Source organism: Sander lucioperca, chromosome 2 (assembly GCF_008315115.2).
Source record: "Sander lucioperca isolate FBNREF2018 chromosome 2, SLUC_FBN_1.2, whole genome shotgun sequence".
NCBI lineage: Eukaryota > Metazoa > Chordata > Actinopteri > Perciformes > Percidae > Sander > Sander lucioperca.
In genome coordinates, this window is record NC_050174.1 from 3,678,059 (window position 1) to 3,698,412 (window position 20,354).

The 20,354-nt window shown below is 41.3% G+C and overlaps 2 protein-coding genes across 4 annotated transcripts in view; both read right to left on the reverse strand.

The window, feature by feature from the left end:
* Positions 1-3,182: 3,182 nt before the first annotated feature.
* On the reverse strand, positions 3,183-10,287 carry LOC116054132. The gene is made up of 6 exons (XM_036008960.1): positions 9,566-10,287; positions 8,824-9,015; positions 7,074-7,175; positions 6,852-6,971; positions 5,282-5,515; positions 3,183-5,174 (listed from the first exon to the last, which is right to left on the reverse strand). The coding sequence occupies exons 1-6, from the start codon at positions 10,059-10,061 to the stop codon at positions 3,841-3,843; spliced, it is 2,478 nt and encodes an 825-aa protein (XP_035864853.1). The 5' UTR covers positions 10,062-10,287; the 3' UTR covers positions 3,183-3,840.
* A 1,254-nt stretch (positions 10,288-11,541) lies between these two features.
* camsap1b (calmodulin regulated spectrin-associated protein 1b) overlaps positions 11,542-20,354 on the reverse strand; it is a 29,627-nt gene continuing 20,814 nt past the window's right edge. For all 3 annotated transcript variants that reach the window (XM_031305800.2, XM_031305798.2, XM_031305799.2), the window contains 8 exons: positions 20,186-20,270; positions 17,666-19,955; positions 17,157-17,293; positions 16,853-17,067; positions 16,067-16,169; positions 14,871-14,983; positions 14,494-14,612; positions 11,542-13,801 (listed from right to left, as the gene is read on the reverse strand). In XM_031305800.2, the coding sequence (XP_031161660.1) occupies positions 13,505-13,801; positions 14,494-14,612; positions 14,871-14,983; positions 16,067-16,169; positions 16,853-17,067; positions 17,157-17,293; positions 17,666-19,955; positions 20,186-20,270 (3,359 nt within the window). In that variant the 3' untranslated portion in view covers positions 11,542-13,504. The remainder of the gene's footprint in view (positions 13,802-14,493; positions 14,613-14,870; positions 14,984-16,066; positions 16,170-16,852; positions 17,068-17,156; positions 17,294-17,665; positions 19,956-20,185; positions 20,271-20,354) is intronic.

Genomic DNA, 20,354 nt, shown 5'->3' on the forward strand with positions numbered 1-20,354 from the left:
ACCATTTAGCTGTCAGCATTTTAACCGTGTTTAATCCAGCTGCTAGCTAACAGTAGGCTAACATTACCTGCTGTCAAGTGAAATGTTAACTAGCATCACATGCAGCGATGCTTCTGTTGCCTCTAACGTCTGTTTCAAAGCATCTGAGAGCAGCGGAGAAGGCATTTAATTGGCACCGAAATGAGACTCCGAAATCCGCGTTGCTATTCGGTCCGGTAGATACCGGTCATTTAGGCACCGGTGCCGTATTAGCACCGGGTCTCGGTACCCAACCCTAATGCTAAGCTAACAGTTTCCTGGCTGTGGCTTTATAATTCACTGACAGACATGAGAGTGGTATCAATATTCTCATCTAACTCAAGCAAATAAGCATATATCCAAATTGTCAAACTATTTCTTTAAGGTATTCATCATTTTTATCAGAAATACTTCAAATGACATTGTCCGATATATCATTATCAAATGGCTTTAACTTTAATATCAATATCGGCCTCATGAATCCAGTATCGGCCAGGCTCTAGTGTTTGTATAAATTTACTTTTTAAAATATATATTTATAATGTAATCCTCCTGTTTCATAACTCATTCACAAGTTGCAGTTCAACTGGTAGCAGAATGTTTTGCACAGACAGTGACAGGCACAGGCAAGTCCATTTCTATCCTGTAATCTGTTTCTAAATCTCTTTGGAACGTACTTGAGCTGAAAACAAAGTGCTCTCCTCTCTAAATTGTGCAGCCAATCAGTGTGCAGTATTTAATCCTTGTTTATCATTCCTCAGCTCTATGTTGTTCACTGTAAATAGTAACTTTATATATTTAACATTTGCCGTTTGGTTTCGGTCTCATCTGTGTGATGAAAGATGAAAGAGGACTTGAACTATTTTTTGCACTAAGCTCTGCGGGGATGTGTAGAGCATAACAGCATGACCCTTTAATCTTAATCTGTACAACACGGACAGTATTCAACCGTTGCTGGGAAGCAAAGACAAGTCAAACGTGCAGTAACATGTCATGCGTTTTGTTGTTTTGATTTACATTGCAGATGTTTGAAAAGTGTATTTTTATGAGTGTCATTCTTATTTATCTGTAAAGAAATATGAAGCGATAGCAATGATGATGAAGTAATCTCAGATGGATTTGTTTTCTCTCTGAGATCTGCCAATATTTTTTGTTTTGTTTTAAAGGAATCAGCATAAGCTTTTTTGTGTTTAACAGTATGTATTTTGCAAAGAGTCCCATTGAAATGTACTGTTGATCTTTGCTCAGAAGTGTCAGATTACAGGGCAGGAGAGCCCGAGGAGTGAAAGCGAGGACGATGGAAGATACGATCGGTGTGCTGATCCATTCATTTAATGTCTTCCTTGGTCCTCACTCCTGACAAATGTTAGCACTCCACAGAGTTCACTTCAGATCTCCTACTGTTCATACTTACAACTACCACAAGGGGCATGCAAACACTAAACAGCATGTTTTGATATACAGTACAAGCTTGCCAAGAATGATACATTTTGTACATTTAGTGATGTCCCATGGCTAGAGAAACACAAAACAGGTCAACTGCTTGCAAGTTGGAGCCATTATTTGATACTGTGTATTTATATGAATGGAACATGCATGTTGTGTCCAGGTGTTATCATATTATGTTTACCTCCACGTTATGTTTTTAAGTCATTGTCAAAAGGGGTTGATCCATTTTGTACTATTTCTTATGAGAAGCGAGTGTACTTCTCGACGTATGAAATATGAACAAATAAATGCTGCATGCAGCCAGATGCAATGAATGAAAAGACCTTTTTATTTGATCTCGGATCGTCAAATGACAACTTGAATAGAAGTATGAATACAGGGACAATCACATGTAGATAAATGTGTAATTTCATTTAATTAGAGTGCTATTATTCAAGTAGTATAAGTATTGACTTTATCTTGCAGTTACAGGGTCATTACATTTGAACTGCAGGAATAGTTTGACATTTTAGGAAATACACTTATTAAGTTAAACAAGAAGATCGATATCACTCTCATATCTATATAGTAAATATGATAAGACAATTAGCTTAGCATAAACACTAGCCTGGCTCTGTTTGAAGGCAACAAAATCTGCATACCAGCAGCTCTAAATCTTTCCAATTAATTTGTTATATCTCCTTTGTTTAATCTTAATAAAAAACATGTAAAAATGTTACCAAAGAAGAGTTTATCTAACTGCAGCAGCAATATACAAAACACGGCTTAAAAAACTTTAACAACCAGTCCCTCCAGAAAAACGCAATTATGCGATCGCATAATTCAATGCATAATCAGCCAAAGTCCGCATATTTATGCGGAGGCCGCATTTTTTCAAATACGCCGCACTTTCGCCGCATAAATTGCCGATTTCCGCGCAAAATATGCAAGGCTTGCATGATTTCATAATCCCCGCATTTTCGCTGCAAAAAAATCACATTTATCTTAGCAGAAAGTTGAAAAATATTGCGTTTACTTCACACAAGCGCAGCCATTTTCCCCTGTTGCCATGGGAACGTTATGAAGTGAAGTAATTACGCGATGTGAACATCATCGAAAAGCTGCAAACCCCGCGATGAAGCCATGATGAAACCTCAGTTTTTGCAAGTTCCTGCAATTTCATCGCATAAAATTGCATAAATATCCCGCATATTCCATCGCATTTTTTAAGAAAACGTGCCGCATAATCAAGGATTTTTGCCCGCAACAATCGCAAAAAAACTCATCGCATTTTTCTGGAAGGACTGAACAACAGCATTAAAGGTGCAGTAGGTAAGACTACAAAAAAAATTTGGCTCCTCTGGCACCACCTCCAGCCTGTAGTGCGATTTGTAAAAATCCACCGCTCCCTGTTCAGATGCACCAATCAGGGCCAGGGGGGGTGTCTAACTGCATGTCAATCACTGCTCATACAAATGCATTCATTCTCCCTTGTGGGGGGAGGGGCTTAGGAGACCGTTTTGGGCTTTAGCAGAAAGGGGGGAGGGACTGAGAAGTTGTTGATGTTCAAATTTTTTTTTCTGGATCTTCGCAATCCATCCTACCTACGGCACCTTTAACTTTACTGGCAACACCTAATACTCGATACATTTCTTTAAAGGTCCAGACTCGGGTATACTGAGGCAACATAACACTCGAACCTACCAGCACAAGCGCAATATTTGGAACTTGTGCCGTACAAAATCACTGGTGCGTCCCTTTGATGGACAGCCATGAGAGTGGGAAATCTCATCTCAAAGTGCATTTCCCAAAATGTCAAACTATTTCTTTGAGTGTTGACAAAGATCATTTTTAACTGCAGATGGTAAAATAAGTTATTTTACTTAACTTAACCCTTTGAGGACAAAGGACACGCTGGCACGTCCAATTGATGTTTCAGACAACACTCCTCAAAAAGCTCTATTACAAAATTTCATTTTAGACATTCATTATACATTTATCTACTATTTTATCCATTTATTACACTACTTTTGTGAACCTTAGACTTTGGTAAACTCATTTCAAGCAACAAAACAATTCATCAACACATGAGTAAGGGTGTTTTAAGTACATGTTTTTACAAGAGATTTGAGGAATTTCAAAAAGCGAACTCAACTTTTCAGCCTTAGGGCCAATATTATCTCTTCACACATTGCTCTAGGACACATTTGGTCCTCACTATTCAGAAACCTGAATTGGCTCTGAACATTTTGATATGAAACACATGGATATCAGGTTATATGCAAATACCCTAAAAAGGTGAATCTAAGAAAATTTGTAAAAATCGAGAGAAATGCCCTTAGAGAGGGTTTAAGAGTGACAGAAAAAACTACAATATTGTAAGTGAATAACTTTCTAAACTTCTTCGGTACCTCTGTCCTGACGCCGCTGCTTGTTGATCTGTACCTGCTTCCACCTCTCTCTGGTCCTGCGACCGTTGTTCTGAACCACTTCGTGCAGCAGGTCCATGAAGGCGTACTCGTTGCCGGAGAGCAGGGTTTCATCATCTGGTGAGGCGCCACCGGAGGGAGCCCTTGAGCCGGTGCTTTTGTTCTCTGCCCTCTGTCTGCTTGTCACATCTTGCTTTGGTTCCATCCCCTGTTCAACCTTGTTGCTGCTCTTGGTGTTATTCAGTGCAGGATTTTCGGAAGATTCCAGGTTTTGATTTGGACCAAGTTTTTCCTTATTCAGATTTTGGGTCTGTCTCACAGTAGCAGGGTCCTGGATCACCTCCTCCTTCTTTAGCCGCTCCTCTAGCCTTGTGTCGGCGTGGGAAAGAGCTTTGCCCAAAGAAGTGGTCTTGTCACTTGGTTTTGACTGAGATTGTCCCGACTTCATGTGAGCTACAGTCATTTTTAAAGGTTCTTGATTTGGAGCAGTTTGGAAATCTTCCATTTCATTTTTCTCAATGTCATCTTCCTTTTTGTCCCGGTCAGAATCAGAGGGACGCTCCTCCTTCTTTAACACTTTCTTCACCTCATCTCCAAACTTTGGTGTCCAAATAGTGAAGACATCAGACCCCTCCTCCTTTATTTTACATCTTGCCTGCCACTGAGCTGCAGTTGGAGGCCAGGTGGCGATCCTCCCCATTACTTTTCCCATCTGTGATCTTTGACCTGGACCATCAGTGGACTGTTTGTTAAAATCATCAGGATTGGGTTTATTCTGGTTTGTACCGATGCTGAGATAAGGAACAGTGTCAGTGATTGCAGAAACATGGTGGGAGTTTTGCTCTTGATTTCTACCAACATCGGCTTGTTTAGCAATTTTGATCACATCCAAGTTTGTTAGATTTTCTGTCTGAATTCCTCCATCTACTTCACTTTCATTTCCCAGCTTCTGCTTTCCTTCATCTTGGTTTGCTGTGTCTTTTGACTGAGTCTCTGTCTCAGTTTGTAAAGTCCCTTGATCTTTCACAGGTGCACAAAAAGGAGACATAAGGAGAATAGCATTAGCTGACTTAGCTCTGAGTCCAGTAAATGATCTCCTCCATCCCATCTCTGAGTCCCAGTGACTGTTTTCTCCTTTCTCAGAGTGTCCTGGAGACTGAGCACAACTGGATCTGCTGTCTTCTTTCAACTCGTTTCTGTTTTCTCCCGGACGGCCAGGCATCACAGCTTTGTTGTTGCGTTTCCTCCGATGCAGCAATGCCAGGAAACACACCACAAACAGTAGCAAAAACAGGACCACTGCAGAGGAGCACAGGCACAGCGTTAGAAGGAATATGTTATTTAAAGCATCTGATATTTTTTCCGTACAATCAAATGGAAACCTGCTAAAGAAAAACTAAACATACCTATCACAACAATCAGTGTCGGGACAATGCTGGTATCAGACGATGGTGGTGATGTCACGCAAGTTCCTGGAAGGAACAACAGACATATGAAGCACAAATTATATAAAGGTTCAAATATCAAAAGATGAGAAAGCCCAGGCATACCAGTGGGTGCAGATGTTGTTACGGGCAGGTCAGAAGGTTTAGGATGGACAGAGATCTCCGTCACTGATGGTGGTGATGTCACATAAGTTGCTAAAGGAAACAACAGACAAACCAAAGAGATAGAAAGCTGCTGAAGCAGCACAGTCTTCTAAATATGTTATTTTTTATAAAATAAATGGTTTACAATTAGTTTTATCTGCACCTGGATCAAGATCAGAATCGGAATACTAGAGACAATCATGCTAAATGAAGGTGTAACTTCAAGAAAGAATATTTAGCTGCTTACTGAATTTTGGAGAAAACTCCATCTGATAATTAAGGACATGAAAGCTACAGTGAGTAGATCTTGAAATGTTTTTGTCAAACTTATATTTCCAAATTCAAGCTTAACAAGAATGATGTTGTAATTTAAGATAATGTTTTGGGGATTTTCCGCCTTTAATCTGACAGGACAAGCTAGATGAGAAAGGGGGGGGGAAAGACATGCAGGAAATCGTCACAGGTCAGATTCGAACCCTGGACCTCTTCGTCGAGGAATAAACCTCTCAGTATATGCACGCCTGCTCTACCCACTGAACCAACCCGGTCACATGATGTTGTAATTTAACAAGAAAAAAGTCATAATATTAACCGACTATGAGAAGGAAAAATACTACTACAACTTCATTATCAAAACCTCAGTTTCCCCCCACTAATGGGCCCTTATACTACTTTTTGTTTAGCTTAAAATTATAAATAGTGGATACTTTGTTCAGAAAGAAATGGGCAGGGGCTATACAAACACATGAATAAGGGAATCCAAAATTAAAAATAAATTCGGCTTCTAGGTTTACAGTTCAGATATTATGCATGAGAATATACCATGCTCTATAATTGACTACATGGTGGTGCTATCCACAAAAAAACTAATTTGTTTCTATGGTCAAACTTTCCAATACATTTAATTGAAATACGTTGGGTACTTTTTTGCAATATCCTGCAAAGTACTACACAATTAATAAAAAAAAAAATATATCTATATAATGGGTTGAGAATATTCTAGTGTTAGGGCCACATGACAAATAAAACAGATTTGAAGAATAAACATGAAATATTTTGAGAAGAGTCGTAATATTGTGTGATTTTTGCTCTATCAGGACTACGAACGGACGGACTAATCTCACCCGTTCGATTAGTCCGTCCGATTTTGGGGGGGTCAAATGGGGGATATGGATGACCTTAAGTTATAGCTTTCACAACAAGCACCTCATTTATTATCAGAGGTGTAATACTATTAAAATGAAATCACCACAAATGTTCATGATTTATTTTTCCTCTTATGACATTTTTCTTGAAATTAGAACTTTTCCCCACAGATTTGGTCTCTAGTATCTCGTAATGGTCCGATTCCATTGGTAAACATGTTTTAAGTATGAACAAAACTAACCAAATGTACCAGCCTTTAAAGTAGATGTAGGGACCGTTTGGAGGATATCAGTGGGTTTGGGTTGAACAGATGTTTTTGTCTCTGATGTTGGTTGTGCTGGAGGCATTGTCACAACTTTTGCTAGGGGGAACAACAGAGATACTAACTAAGCACAAATTTAGTTAAAACTCTAATGGTCAAATTTTTTAAAACACAAACTGGGACAAGAAGAACCGCATGTACCAGTGTGTGAGGACATTATTATGGGTGCATCACTGGGTTTGGGTTGAACGGATGTTTTTGTCTCCGATGTTGGTCGTGGTGGAGGTGTTGTCACAACTTTTGCTAGGGGAACGACAGAGATACTAGGCACAAATTATATATCTAAGAAGTGGGCAGAGATACTAAGCACAAACTAGAAAATGAATTTTCTGCAGAAAATGCGTGTGAATGCTGAATAGGTAAATTGGTAAAGCTAAACTGGATTAATAGCTTCAATCTGTAAGAAGAAGTTCAAGTAGTGAGAATAGTTGGGAAGGTGGGAATTGTTTAACTTGGTATGAATTTCACTGACAAGTTGAATAACACCACTAATGTAAAAAAAGATGAGGAATAATTAAAGTTTTAAATTAAAGCTAATGCTAAAGCTAAACTGGATTGCTGGTTAAAATGTGTAAGAAAAAGGTGAAGTCATAAGAAATGTGGAAAAGTGATAATTGTTTTAATTAATATATCTTTAAAAGTTGAATAATGGCCATATTGTATGAAAGTTGTAGGTGTTACAACAGTGGCACAGCAGTAGCAAGTGAACGATATATTACTTTCTGTATTTGCAATTTGACTGTCTGGCGAAAATGCTGCGTCATGCTTACTAATCAGTGGCCATGTTTGTAAACACGGAGGAGATCGCTTTGATCTCTGATGTAATCAGCTAACGAGCTATCACCTGTGGTAGACTGCTGCCATTAAGGGACACTGAGAGCGACCTGTGAAAGAAAGGCTCAGACAGCCTAAAGTATAGGTGACATAGGTGAAATGACCTCATCTTCAGCACCGCAAGTCCTTTGGTAACATATTGATATAAAATGTACGTGTAAAAATTAAAATGTTGGCATATCAGTGATTCAAAAAAGTGGTTAGTTGTGCCTTCACATGGAAATGTAAAGAATGTTTAACATGGGCAGCGAATGGAGGAAGATTTGGAACTGTTGTCATTTGGAAGCTCACCGAGCTAAAATGTATAATGGCTGAAAGTAGACACGCATACCTACGTTTTGATGTATATATGTTGTATAACAACGAAAAATTGTGGGCGTGAGAGCAAGTTACAGAGAAGGGACAAAAATGATTTTTTTAAGGCTACTGCTTTAGCGATGACATCACCCACTGTAAGTCACGCAATACACACCCATTATAAACTTCCTGAAAGGAACACTAAACTTAAACTTAATTTTCACAAAAACTGTTAAACATTTCAAACTGCTGAGATAGAGCCTAATTTTGTTTTGTTTTGTGAATGGTCTAGTTTGATTGGTGTATGTAGGAGAAAGTATGAAGTAGGAGTAGCATTTTGAAGTAGAAGAGGATTTGAAGCCTGCTCTCATTGACTAATTGTAATAAAAATAAATTAAAAGCTTAATACTTTAAAAAGTATACATAGCAGAACAAATGTTGAAGAAGTCCCAGCATGTGCTTAAAGAGCTGAACATTTTGATATTTGAATGTTTTTTGTAGCTAAACGTATGCAGAAGTTAGAGGCGACCAAAGCAAGTTGAAGAATAAAGAATCGGATAACTGAATCAGCATTCACACAATTACATATCTAAGAAGTGGGCAAATATCCTGATTGTACAACCCAGTCTCAAGGCAGTTCGTGAAATGGTCACGTTATTTAATCTATTGATTAAAAATAACATGACCATTACACAAACTGCCGTGAGACCGTGTTGGTGAAGAATTTCAAATATTAAACATTAACTGAGAGAAGATGTACCAGATGTGAATACAGGGACTGATGTGTGGATAACAGTTGGTTTGGGATGGACAGATTGCGTAACTGACGATGGTCTTGGTGGAGGAGACGTCACACACAGCGACACGTTCCACACAGGTTGACCCTTCAGAAATGGAGGACTCGCACAGGTCACCTCCATATCTCGGTCTAGCAGAGATCTGCTTTGGAGATCTAAGAAGAGAAGCAGCTTTAGGTTTTTACCAGTGTTGTAGTCAAGACCACCTAAACCGAGACCAAGTCATAACCAAGACCAGAGTGTATCAAGACCAAGTCAAGACTTTGAAGGGTTAAGACCGAGTCAAGACCAAGACCAAATCAGTGCCAGACAGCCAGAGCTTCTCCTGTCTCCCGCATTCACTTTCTTGGGAGTGTGTGTTAAGGGGGCGGGGTGAGGGGGTGCACAGTAACACAGTAATTAGAAACATGTCAAGTTATTGGTTGCATTTGAAGCAGGAAGTTTTGCATCCAATCACAGTAATGATGTTAACACATACAGAGGTAATTTAGTGATATCCCTGCAGTTGTGGTCTTGACCAGTCTTAAAATAAAACCTGAGTCCTTTTTATCCAAGATCGAGTAAAAATGTGGTCGATTCCGAGACGAGACCTTCAAAAAGTGGTCTTGAGACCAGTCTTAAGACCAAGACCGATCTTGAGTACTACAACACTGGTTTCTACAATGACTTGCTGTTTTTAGTCTATAAATTATATATTTCGCAAACCTTTGAGGAAGTCGATAAAGTCTTCAGCTCCACAGGAACAGTCCCAGGGGTTCCCATCCAACCTGATCTTGGTGGATCTGAGAGACCTGAAGACCTGAGGTGAGACCCGAGTCATCCTGTTCTCAGACAAGTCCAACTCAGCCAAGATGGTGTTGGAGCTAAAACTATCTAGATCAATTGTTCTGATCATGTTGTTATTCAGACTGAGCCTTGTAAGGTTAAGGAGCCCGTTAAGCATGGACTGATTCAGAACTTTGATTTGGTTTCCTGTAAGGCTTAGATCGCTGAGGATATCAGGCCGACCAAACCAGTTTGGGTTGATCTCTGTCAGCAAGTTGAGGTTTAAACTGAGACTTGTGAGGTTCTGGAAAGAACTGAAGGCCCCTTCAGCGATTCCTGTGACACCAGCGTTGTTGATCCTGAGCCTGGTTATGGAGACCAAGTTGTTGCTGCGAAACGCAGTGGAGTTTATCTCCCCAACATTCTTCAGAACCATCAACAGAGTTGAATAACTAGGGCTGAAACCTAAGAGCACAGTATTAAAATATGTGTTATTGCGTATAGAACCTGAAACAGCAGTTTTTACATGAAATTAGCTGCATTCATTGCATGATTTCTGACCAAATTGCCAACCCCCCTTTTATTTACGTTGATTCAATTTGCAACAATGCATATGTAAGATGAGTGCATTAAAGGGGACCTCAATGTCTCACTGTATTTGAAAGCCAGTAATTATGTATGCATGTTAAACCTATATTTTGTGGCAATAATAGTTATTTTTTTGAGCAATTTCAAAGTTGTACTTGTGCTGCCATCTAGTGGTTGAGTTGGCGCAATGTAACATCACCAGACAGAACTTTTTCTGACCACGGTCAAGAGTGATGAATGTGTTCAGAAATGCAGCAGCTATCAATCTATGGAGGTCAATATGGCGGGGCTTTTCTGCTATAAAATAGTTTATGTTTGACTACCCTGAACAAAGCATTATGATCATCAGCTGACACTAAAACTCTCCACCGATTACCAAGAGGATGAAAATTCTCTTGGGCAGATCGACAGCACTTTAAAGTTTGGTTAACACACATTTAGAAAAATGTTGAGAAATAGATTGGATTTACACTTTTATAAAGTTTTTATAAAGCTGTGGTAAGGAATACATTTTATTAAATGCTAATATGAGCGGAATACATTTGACTAAACTTTAGGTGCTCACCTAGTGGTATTTCTGGGCAGAATAAAATGGTATCCTCTCCGTAACAAGACTGGCTCAAATGCACATTTAGCAGCATCAAAACGAGACCAGCAACAACTGTGGAGATACAGAGGAATCAGAATAGCTTTAAATTCAACATTTCATCAATTATTACATGTTGTATGAGCAAGGAATACGTGCACTTACCCTTCATGGTGACCGATGTGATCGACGCTGGGTGCAGTCTTACAGCTTGGACTCTACCTATAGTGAGTTTACCAAGTTTGGGAGGTCTTGTGATCACCTGAACTAGCAGGTGTGAAAAAACACTGTTGCCATGGCAGAGCAGAGTTTGCCATGGTTATGAGCGCTGCCGTTGTGTTGAGGCATTGAAGCCGCTGTTCCAGTTGGGTGGTAGAGTGTGAGGCAGTTACCACCAGGGGAGGCCTGAAGATGTTTTGACTACTTAGATTTGCTTAAATTACAAATCTAGTGTCATGTTGGATGATACATTTTTGCTTTGTTGCTTTGAGAAGATTTATATAACCTTGTGACGTTAGTGTTAACTCATAAATGGGAAGAAAAATAAACATTTCCGTGAAAAGAAGCAGCATTGCCTCTTGTGAAAGAAACGTGAAAAACAAATGTACTTGTTGGTGAGCTGTTGTATAAAGATTAAAATCAGTGTGGTGGCTAAAACTAGAAAAACAAAAACAAAACAGTGGAGTCTCATAAAAATGGACAAATAAAATCAAGGAGAAAGAATAAAAATGAAAAATGTGACTTTAATTCACTTGAAAATTTATTGTTTCAGTGCTTTCATTTTTAAAATAAATAGATGGCATGGGATCAAAGATAAAATCAACAAGGATGAAAAGTACACTAGTGTAACAAAAATGGTGTACAAATGCCAGTACAATCTTTTAGTTAACATAAAAATACACTTGCATACATTTAAGGATCTGCCACCTCCCTCGCCCAATAACAAATCAATATGCAGCAAATGAGAAATCAAGTATTCTGTTGTTTTTGGAGACAGCAGTAGTATATCAGCGGAGGCCCTTTTACATGTCAGTATTAAATCTTAGTGTTTGGTTAAGTTTTAACAATTTTACGAGTGCACAACAGCAGTATTATCAATTAGTTCTTAGTGTTTATGCCCATTCAAAACGTAAAAATCCCAACAAACACAAAGTAAAGTGCTCGTGCAACACTTACGGTTGTTCGAGGCCAACAACGGTTTCTAAAAAAGCACTTTGATTTTTTTTTTTTTTTTTGAAAAGACAGAGAAGAGAGAGACGATGTGGCAGTGTTTGTCAACACCTTGGAGGAATGTTCTTTAATGTTGGTATATAACTGAACCACAGTCCCCCCCGTCCCGCCCACACAGAAACCCCTTTGTGAATATATCAAATACTGTCATTCGAAGCGGTTACAGAGAGGCGCAAAAACACCCTTCACAACAAGAGTGTGTGCGCCTCTCTCGTGGTTAAAGATGGGACAGGCCGACAAAAACACTCAGGGATGGAAGGAGAGAGTTACATTGCATGAAAGAAGCCAGTGTTCATGAGTGCACCTTTATACAGGACAATTCAGGAGTGTCCAGTGGAGAGAGAAAACACAACTAAGCTCTAAACATCAGAGAATTCCCGTTATGAAAACACATAACATCAGCTCAGACTCTATACCACATTGCTTTAATCGTAATAAAAAAAAAAAAAAAGCTGAAACAAAACCAAAAAAAAAAAAAAAAAGCATAATTTCTGCACCAAGACCTATCATTCACCCTCTTTTGACACCTTCGAGGAAAAGGATGTTTATGACAAATAAAAGTATTTAAAATGACCGTTTTTTTTTTTTGTTTTGTTTTGTTATTTTTGCTATACACATTCAGTGCTACACAGCGACAGTTTAAAAAGCGGTTGAAAAAATTGACGATAGTACCACGATGCGTGAAAGGCCAACGGATGTCTGAGGGAGACCTGAGGAGCTCCCCCCGTGACAAAAGAAGAAGACAGTTCAGAGCAGCAGGTTTTTTTTTTTGGAGATCCCCGGTGAGGCAAAATCGGCAATGCCAGCCTGATTCGACAGATTTGACAGTCCACGCAGGAAGAGATGCTTGTTTTTTGATGGGACAGCAAGGCAGTCCAACAGTCCTAAAGGGTTGTACAAAGATCCCTTGTTTCAGATTTTCTGAAAAGGGCGACAAAATTCCCCCAACGTCCCCTAATTTTGCTCCGAATTCGTCCAAAGGACAGGCGCTTCCGGGAAAAGAAAAGACTTTGGCGCTGCGGCTGAGCTCTCGACCATGACAGTGCTGAACTAATAAATACTTTGTGGAAAAAAATGGACATTCACCACATATGAGAGAGACAGAGAGAGAAAAAAATGCCACATGCTTGAGTCGTGGTTGTATAAAAAACAGAGCCGGACCTAAAGAAACCAAAATAGATTGCACTAAGGTCACAGGGAGAAGAAGCTAATTCTGCTGGCGTTAGTCTTTTTTTTGCCAGCACCAGTCCCTCAGACCACCTGTGACACACACACATACACACAAACATACCCTTTCCCATGTTTCTGCCTGGGTCCACCTACAGAGGACCACAAGTACATGAATGCGGCCTCTCCCGAGTAGGTTTTCAGACTGAGCATGGCGAGCTTGGCCGTGGGCATCAATGCAGTCTATTCAGGAAACTAGCAGGATGGGGATGATTCGGGTGACGCAGGGCTTAAAATCCAACGCTCTGCTATTTTCCGCTTTTCTTTGGCACAGCACCCCTCTTGGCCTGCCACAGGTGGTTGTGGATGGTCAGGGCATCCACGCTGACTGACACAGTCTTGGCAGGGATGACGGTGAACTGCTTTCGGTCTGAGCTGTACTTGTACAGCTTATCAATCATCTTCTTGCTGATGCTCTTGGGTCCTGTTCCCGTCAGCTTCTGTATCTCTTCGGTGTCGGGGAAGTACGTGTAGAGCGCCCGGAACTGGCAGCCACCGTCACGAAACAGGATCATCAGGTGGTTGGACTCGCACTTGTCCAACTCCTAGTGGGAAATGAGGTTAAACAGGGATAACAAAAAATATTATTATGGCATAGATATATAACACTGAGCTATATTGCAGTAGTAAGTTTGTCAGCGCAAGGCTGCTGGTTCAAATCCACGGAAAAGAGAAAAAAAAACAATGTGAAAAATGTAATAGAAAGAGACTTTCCCCCCTAATAATTATGTTTGAAACATTGGAGACATCTTATATTTGAAGACAAATCAATAACATGTTCACAAAAGCAGATATATTTTGAAAAGAGTGACTACCTGTTCTTGTGTTGTGTATAATGTGAAGTCTTGATGTTTGTGCGATGGACTTAGTCAACCCCAAAAGTGTCCAGTAAGCCTAGTTTAACCGTTAACCGTTAAACAGTTTGCAGTCAGACAAGTTTTGCTGTTATGGAGGAGATACTGCACTGTACAAGTGGAGAAATGTTTCCCACCTTGGTACCACAACAATGGACCAGAGAAAGTATGTTGTTATGTTGCCAAGATAGCAGTGTCACCGAATTTAATGTTAGAAAATTGTGAGTACAGTCAGACACACTGGTCACATGCATAGCAGAAGCAAATTTGTAAAAATATGTCTCAAACGGAGTTCATTTACACAGACAATAGTGCCTTTATATGAACAGATAAATCAAACTACTCTGTAAATTCCATAAAGCAGATGTTGGCAGAGCACTGACCTCTAGGATCTGGTTCTTCTGAGGCTCATTGACCTTTCCTGCCAGGCAGCAGTGGGAGATTGCATTGTGGATGATTGGCTTATTCGACTTGGAGCTGGGCTCCTTGAATAGTTTGGGACCTAAAACGGAGAAAACCCAGTTAGACCACATATTTATAATGCAACACATAACATAAACATAACACAAATAATGAGTCAGTCAGATGACTACAATCAATCAGCTGCGGGTACGATCCGTTTATTGTGTTCTGAAAATGATGACACGCAACACCGTGAAATTGACTGGCCATGTTTATAGTGTCCTGACATATTGATCTTTTTGTCACTGATCAATAGATGAGTGAAAATCCACAACTACTGGTCTGGTAGAATACTTACCAGTATATTCAGCCATGGAAGCGATGGAAGATGCAGTGGAGCCGTTGTCCCAGTCTCTTTCGGCAGTTCGACTGTTGTTACGGGTGCCTGGAAACGACTCCACAGAGTCACAGCTGGAAGACATAATGAAAAGCAGGTACAGGTTGAACAATAAATCAAACAGAAAATACTACAAATACTGCAAATCTTAAAGCGTAAATCTTGCCAAAATGCAACCTAGGGTCTTTTTGTGAATGTACCCGAGTCAAACTTTAGTTTAAAAGCATATTTAGGATGGAAGCATCACTTCTAAGATTTACCGTATTTTAGTTTTTCGGTCAAATGGCCTTTTGAATGGGAGTGCTAGGGGCACTTTTATGCTAGCCTCAAAATAGCTATTTTTAAAACACTAAGAAGGCTCGACACAACATGAAACTTTGCTTGAAGTATCACCAGGGTCTCTACACCTTAACAAAAGCATTGAGAACATTGTTTGTGTACCCAGAGTTTACTAAAAAAGGTTTTGAGCAACTCACGTTAGCAGTTGTTGTTTACACTATCCACCATTTTCCCAGTCAAAAATAGGCGATCTCCGAATGCGAATGAACGGACTCCATAGGAGGAAATGTCATTCCTATATGAGCCTCCTTTTTCAACTACAAGGTCAATATTGTGTTTCACTAACGACAAAACAACAAATTATCCGTGCATTTATATGGAACTAAGCTTTTGGAGCTTTCCATCTGTACTCTCCTCCCTCGACTATTTTTGACTGGCTTGATAGACGGCGACCGGAAGAACAACAGCTACAGTGAGTTGCTCAAAACCTTTTTTAGTAAACTCTGGGTACACAAACAAAGTTGTCAATACTTTTGTTAAGGTGTAGAGCCCCTGGTCATACTTCGAGTAAAGTTTCATGTTGTGTCGAGCCTTCTTAGTGTTTTAAATAGCTATTTTGAGGCTAGCATAAAAGTGCCCCTAGCACTCCCATTCAAAAGGCCATTTGACCGAAAAACGAGAATACAGTAAATCTTAAAAGTTAAAAAAAAGCTACTGTCCTAAATATGCTTTTAAAACGGAATTTTGACTCGGGTACATTCACAAAAAGACCCTAGGTTGCATTTTGGCGAGAGTTACGCTTTAACCATGGACAATGCGCAGATTATTCTTAACCACAAGCTCACAAGTAAACTAAACAAAATTTGCAAGCAATTTACCGCTGAGAGCCGGCCCCTCCCGAGTTGACGCTGTCAGCCTCGTTGGTCGCAGCAGAGGCCAGAGACAGACTGGAGCCTGATTGGGCGTTGCTCAGGTTGTCAGCTATGTGAAACAGAGAGGACACTTTCAATTATTTTGTAAAAATGACAGTGTCCCTTTAGGAGCAACTGCTAAATACACAGCTAAGACTTTATCCACAGGACATAAACGTTTGCATCTTTATAGCAGTTGGACTTCACATACTTCATTTTAGATGCCCATAAAACACAATAATAAAAAGTAATGTATCCAAAACTCAACATAGGTTTTGTAACTATAGTTATTTACAGTTATGGGAAGATTAAATGATAATTCTTTTAATAATATGAAATTATGACAGCAATAATGAAGAACAGGGTTTCCCAGTGTACATTGTTTAGCAACACATTTTACAATCCGAACAACAGAAGAAATATGGCTTTTGCTGTGTGAAATACTGTCTTTTTTTCTCCACAAGTTTATTATTTTTATTTCATATAGTCGTTCATTTTTATGATGCAGTAGTCTTTGTTTCAGACGAGGTGGCCCAACTTATAATACAAACTATAAATAAAAACGCAGAAATTAATCTCAGTTAGTATTAATGTGGTATTAATAACCGTAAAATAGAAAAGGACTTGGAGTCAGCCAATGTGCCGGACAGCTCAGTTGAAGGAAAAAAAAAACACAAATGAAGCACAATGTGCTGAGACGTTTAAAGAAAAATGTACCAGCTAAATGTCAAGCTAATGATGTAACAATCTTACGTGTGGAAGAGCCCTTGGAGAAATTATCGCTGGAGGATTCCTCTCTGAAGACAGACTTAGGTCTGTGTTTCTGCTTCGGTTTGGGGGTTTTGGGCTTCACGAGGCCTTGTTCCTCCAAAATCTCCTGCTGCTTCCTCCGCAGATACTCCTGCTTTATCAGCTCCCGCCGTGTCTTCTCCTCTTCTTTACGCAAACGGTCCTCCTCGGCCTTCCGTCTGGTTTTGAAACAAAACACCTGCATTTTAGCAGCTTATTTGGAAGAATTACGTCTGAATCCTATGCTAACGTTGGTAAAGTAAGTTACCTGGCTTCGTCTCGTTTCAGCTCCGATTCCGATTCTAGTTGTTGTTTACGGAGTCGAGCCTCCTCAGCTTTCTTCTGCTGCTTCAGCAAGAACGCCGCTCTCTTCTTAGCAAGCTCGTCCTCCGCCTTCTGCTCATCCTACAACATGCAAACCTGAATTTAGTGCTGACATGAAAGACTAGGTTGATCTTCAGAAATCTTTTAAGGGTGGCTTAAATAAGACAAAAATGCAAATTTATTATGTAGACCCTGGTAAACTGAAACGGGATATTTTAGATAATCACGGTACTAAATTATTTCATAGATTAATAAAAGAAACTGATGTAATAGATTATCAATATCGGGAAGAAAAATAAAATCATTAGGAGCACCCCTACTTTAACTAGTATATCATCAGGTTATTACAAGACAATGAACCATTGCTATTTATGAAATCACTGTAATAAAAACTAAATAAATAAATCAAAGATTTAACAAATAAATATTTCCGTTTTCATGCAAAGGCATTACCTTGAAGAAGAAGCCCATGCCTGACCTCTGCTCTCCATCAACTCCTTCCGTCGTGGTGTCCTCAGCAGCCTCCTCTTCCTCCGGGGCTTTCAGCTCTGACAGATCGACCTCAATCAGGTGGGATTTGTTGCGCTGCAGCTCGTCTGATGGTATATTCTCTTTCCCTGAACCGTCTGAGGAGTTGAGCTCAGACTCTCTAAGGGTGCTAGACAGGCACTCGTCGAAGGACACTTCTGGGGCAGCCACTGCCTTCAGGTCCACGCGGGTCGGCAGGCGCATGTTCGCCTCATCGTGAAGGCGGAAGTTGGCGCTCCGAACGTGGCCTGGCCTGTCGATTGTCTCTCCTGCTGTGGGGTTTCTGAGGCTGTCGACCTGGTCGGCTCTGGGGGACCTGCCCCCAGCCAACTGCCTTAGGTGTGGTAATGTCTCTGACCCACTCTGGGTGGGGGTGAGGGTCCTGGAGGCCTGCCAGCTCTGCTCCTTGGATATCTTTAGCTCTGATGGTTTGGACCTGGAGCCCCGGCCCGAGCTCAGTTTGGGGGGTTTCCTGGTGGGAGCGGTGCCAGTGTTAGAGAGGTGCTCCACAAAGTGAAAGCTTGCCCCCGCCTTTGAGTCACCATTTTTGCCGCTGGTAACAGGAGGAGGTGGAGTTGCACCAGAGGGGGACTGTACATTCTGTTTCATCAACATCTCCTGCTGCAGTGACAGCTGCATCATTTGTTGCTGGATGCTGCCGATAGCGTCGTTCAACAGATCGATGGAGCGGCTGCACTCATTCAGGTCCAACTCTTCTTCTAGATAGAAGCTACCGCTGGTCCCTGTCTTGTCTGCTTTTAAGGCACCTGGCGGGTTGGATGCCGCCACCACTTTGTCCCCTCTGAAGGCATCAACACACGTATCATCTTTACTCGACGGTGCTTTCTCCCCATTGAGCTCGTCTTTAGACATGTCAGCTTTAAGTGGGTTGGGTAAAGTGTCACTCTTGCCTCCACCTTTCTTTACGATGTTCAGAAAGGCTGCCTTTCCCAGCTTCTGCCTCTGCCTCGCTGACAGCACTTCCATCTTCTTCTTCTGGTGCTCAATGGCACGTCGTTTCTCCTCCAGCTGCATACGGAGCTGGACAATCTCAGAAGCCAGTACATTAGAACCACCGCTACCATCAGCTGTACGAGGGCATCCTCCCAAGGGTGAGGAGGGGCTCTGGTCCCTTTTAAGCCTCCAGGAGGAAGGCAGGGGCCCGCTGCTCTCGGACCCATCTGGAGTGGTCCTTTGGGAGCTGGAGGCACTGGAGCGTAGGTCGTGGTTGCTGCCAAAGCGCTGCTGCTGGGCTTTGCGCTCAGCGAAGGAGGTCATGCGTACACTGCCACTGGCCATGCTGCTTGCCTGGGACTGAGCGCTGAGACAGGGGCTGGAGCGACCGCTGCCACCATTCATGTCTTTGTCCTCATGCTCTTTCACATTCATGTCTTCTTGGAGTTTGGCTGATTCTTCTTCTTCTTTATTGAAGGCTTTCCTGTGCCAGTTGGGGTCTTTAGTGGTAAAAGCTTCATCCAGATCCTCTTCATCCATGTCTTCAAGCTCCGCATCCAGGCCCTGGTCAGACTTTGGTTCTTCAGAATCTGAATGAAGGTAGAAACCCCCAGCTGGCTCTCTGGATGAGGGGTCAACACTGCTGGTAACAATGGGGCTGAAATCTGCCTGACCCTGTGGAGGATCCTCTGACAAGTCTACCTGCTCACCCGGAGGAGTAAAGGTTTGGTTCAAGCTGCAGGGAGCTTTCCTACGAACGGCCGATGTAGATCCATCTTCTCGGCGTAGAGAGCCCCTTCCTGAAGAGTGGGGCGCCTCACCACTCTCCTCCTCCTTGTTTAGGCATACAGTCTTCTCTTTAGCTGTTTTGATCACGGAAGGCATCAGTGGTTCTAGGTAAAAGCTATCTGGGTCAGGTTTGGACTCAGTCAAAGGTTTGGGTCCTACTGTGGCAGTTGCTTGCGTCCCGTCAACCCGTTTGGGGATGACGGGACCATCAGTCCTGGCAACTGCCACCAGAGTTTCTTCCTCGTCCTCAATGTTGACATTGCCCAGGAGGCTGTGGCCGTTGACTCTGCGCACTGCAGCCTGTGATGGCTGGTGGACAGAAATCTGGTGTTTGGGTGTGACGTTGATGGCGTTGGACGCCAGGCTGTCCTTACTTATGGAGCGAGCCAGACTCACACTGTCACCAGAAGCAATGTCTGCATCACTGTCTGTGGCTGATTGCAACATGTAGGGGCTCAATGTGGACAGTGGTCTGCAGAAGGAGAGCATGGAAAAAAAATCTCAGACATAAAGTCAGCACGAGATATAGCTTACGATATATGGAATTTGTAAACTTTCTACATACGTTTTGTTTAAATTTGATTCTTTAGGCAACTTTTTACCACTCTGGCAGAGCTACAAAAGTTCTTCCAAACCGAACACATGAGTACAAACTGTTGTTTTAGATTAAAGCTCGTTAAGGTTTTTAAAAACTTTAGGTACCTTTGCCTCTTGTCGGGCCATGCAACAATAGAGCCTCGGGGTTGTCCGTCCATCTGAGTCAGGGAGTTGGAGCGGTTTCTAAGACCTAACGAGAAACACACACAAGCAATGAATACGTATAACAACAGCTGCTGGTCACAATCATATAATGACAAGATGAACACAAACC

What these genes read in the sequence shown, in the direction of transcription:
- LOC116054132 (XM_036008960.1), bottom strand. Translation starts at nt 10,061, where the DNA reads ATGGTTCTGAAGAATGTTGGGGAGATAAACTCCACTGCGTTTCGCAGC. An exon ending in CTTTATCGACTTCCTCAAAG is followed by an intron (nt 9,016 to 9,565) that starts GTTTGCGAAATA and finishes TTCTCTTCTTAG; the next exon opens with ATCTCCAAAGCAGATCTCTG. An exon ending in AGTCCCTGTATTCACATCTG is followed by an intron (nt 7,176 to 8,823) that starts GTACATCTTCTC and finishes TCGTTCCCCTAG; the next exon opens with CAAAAGTTGTGACAACACCT.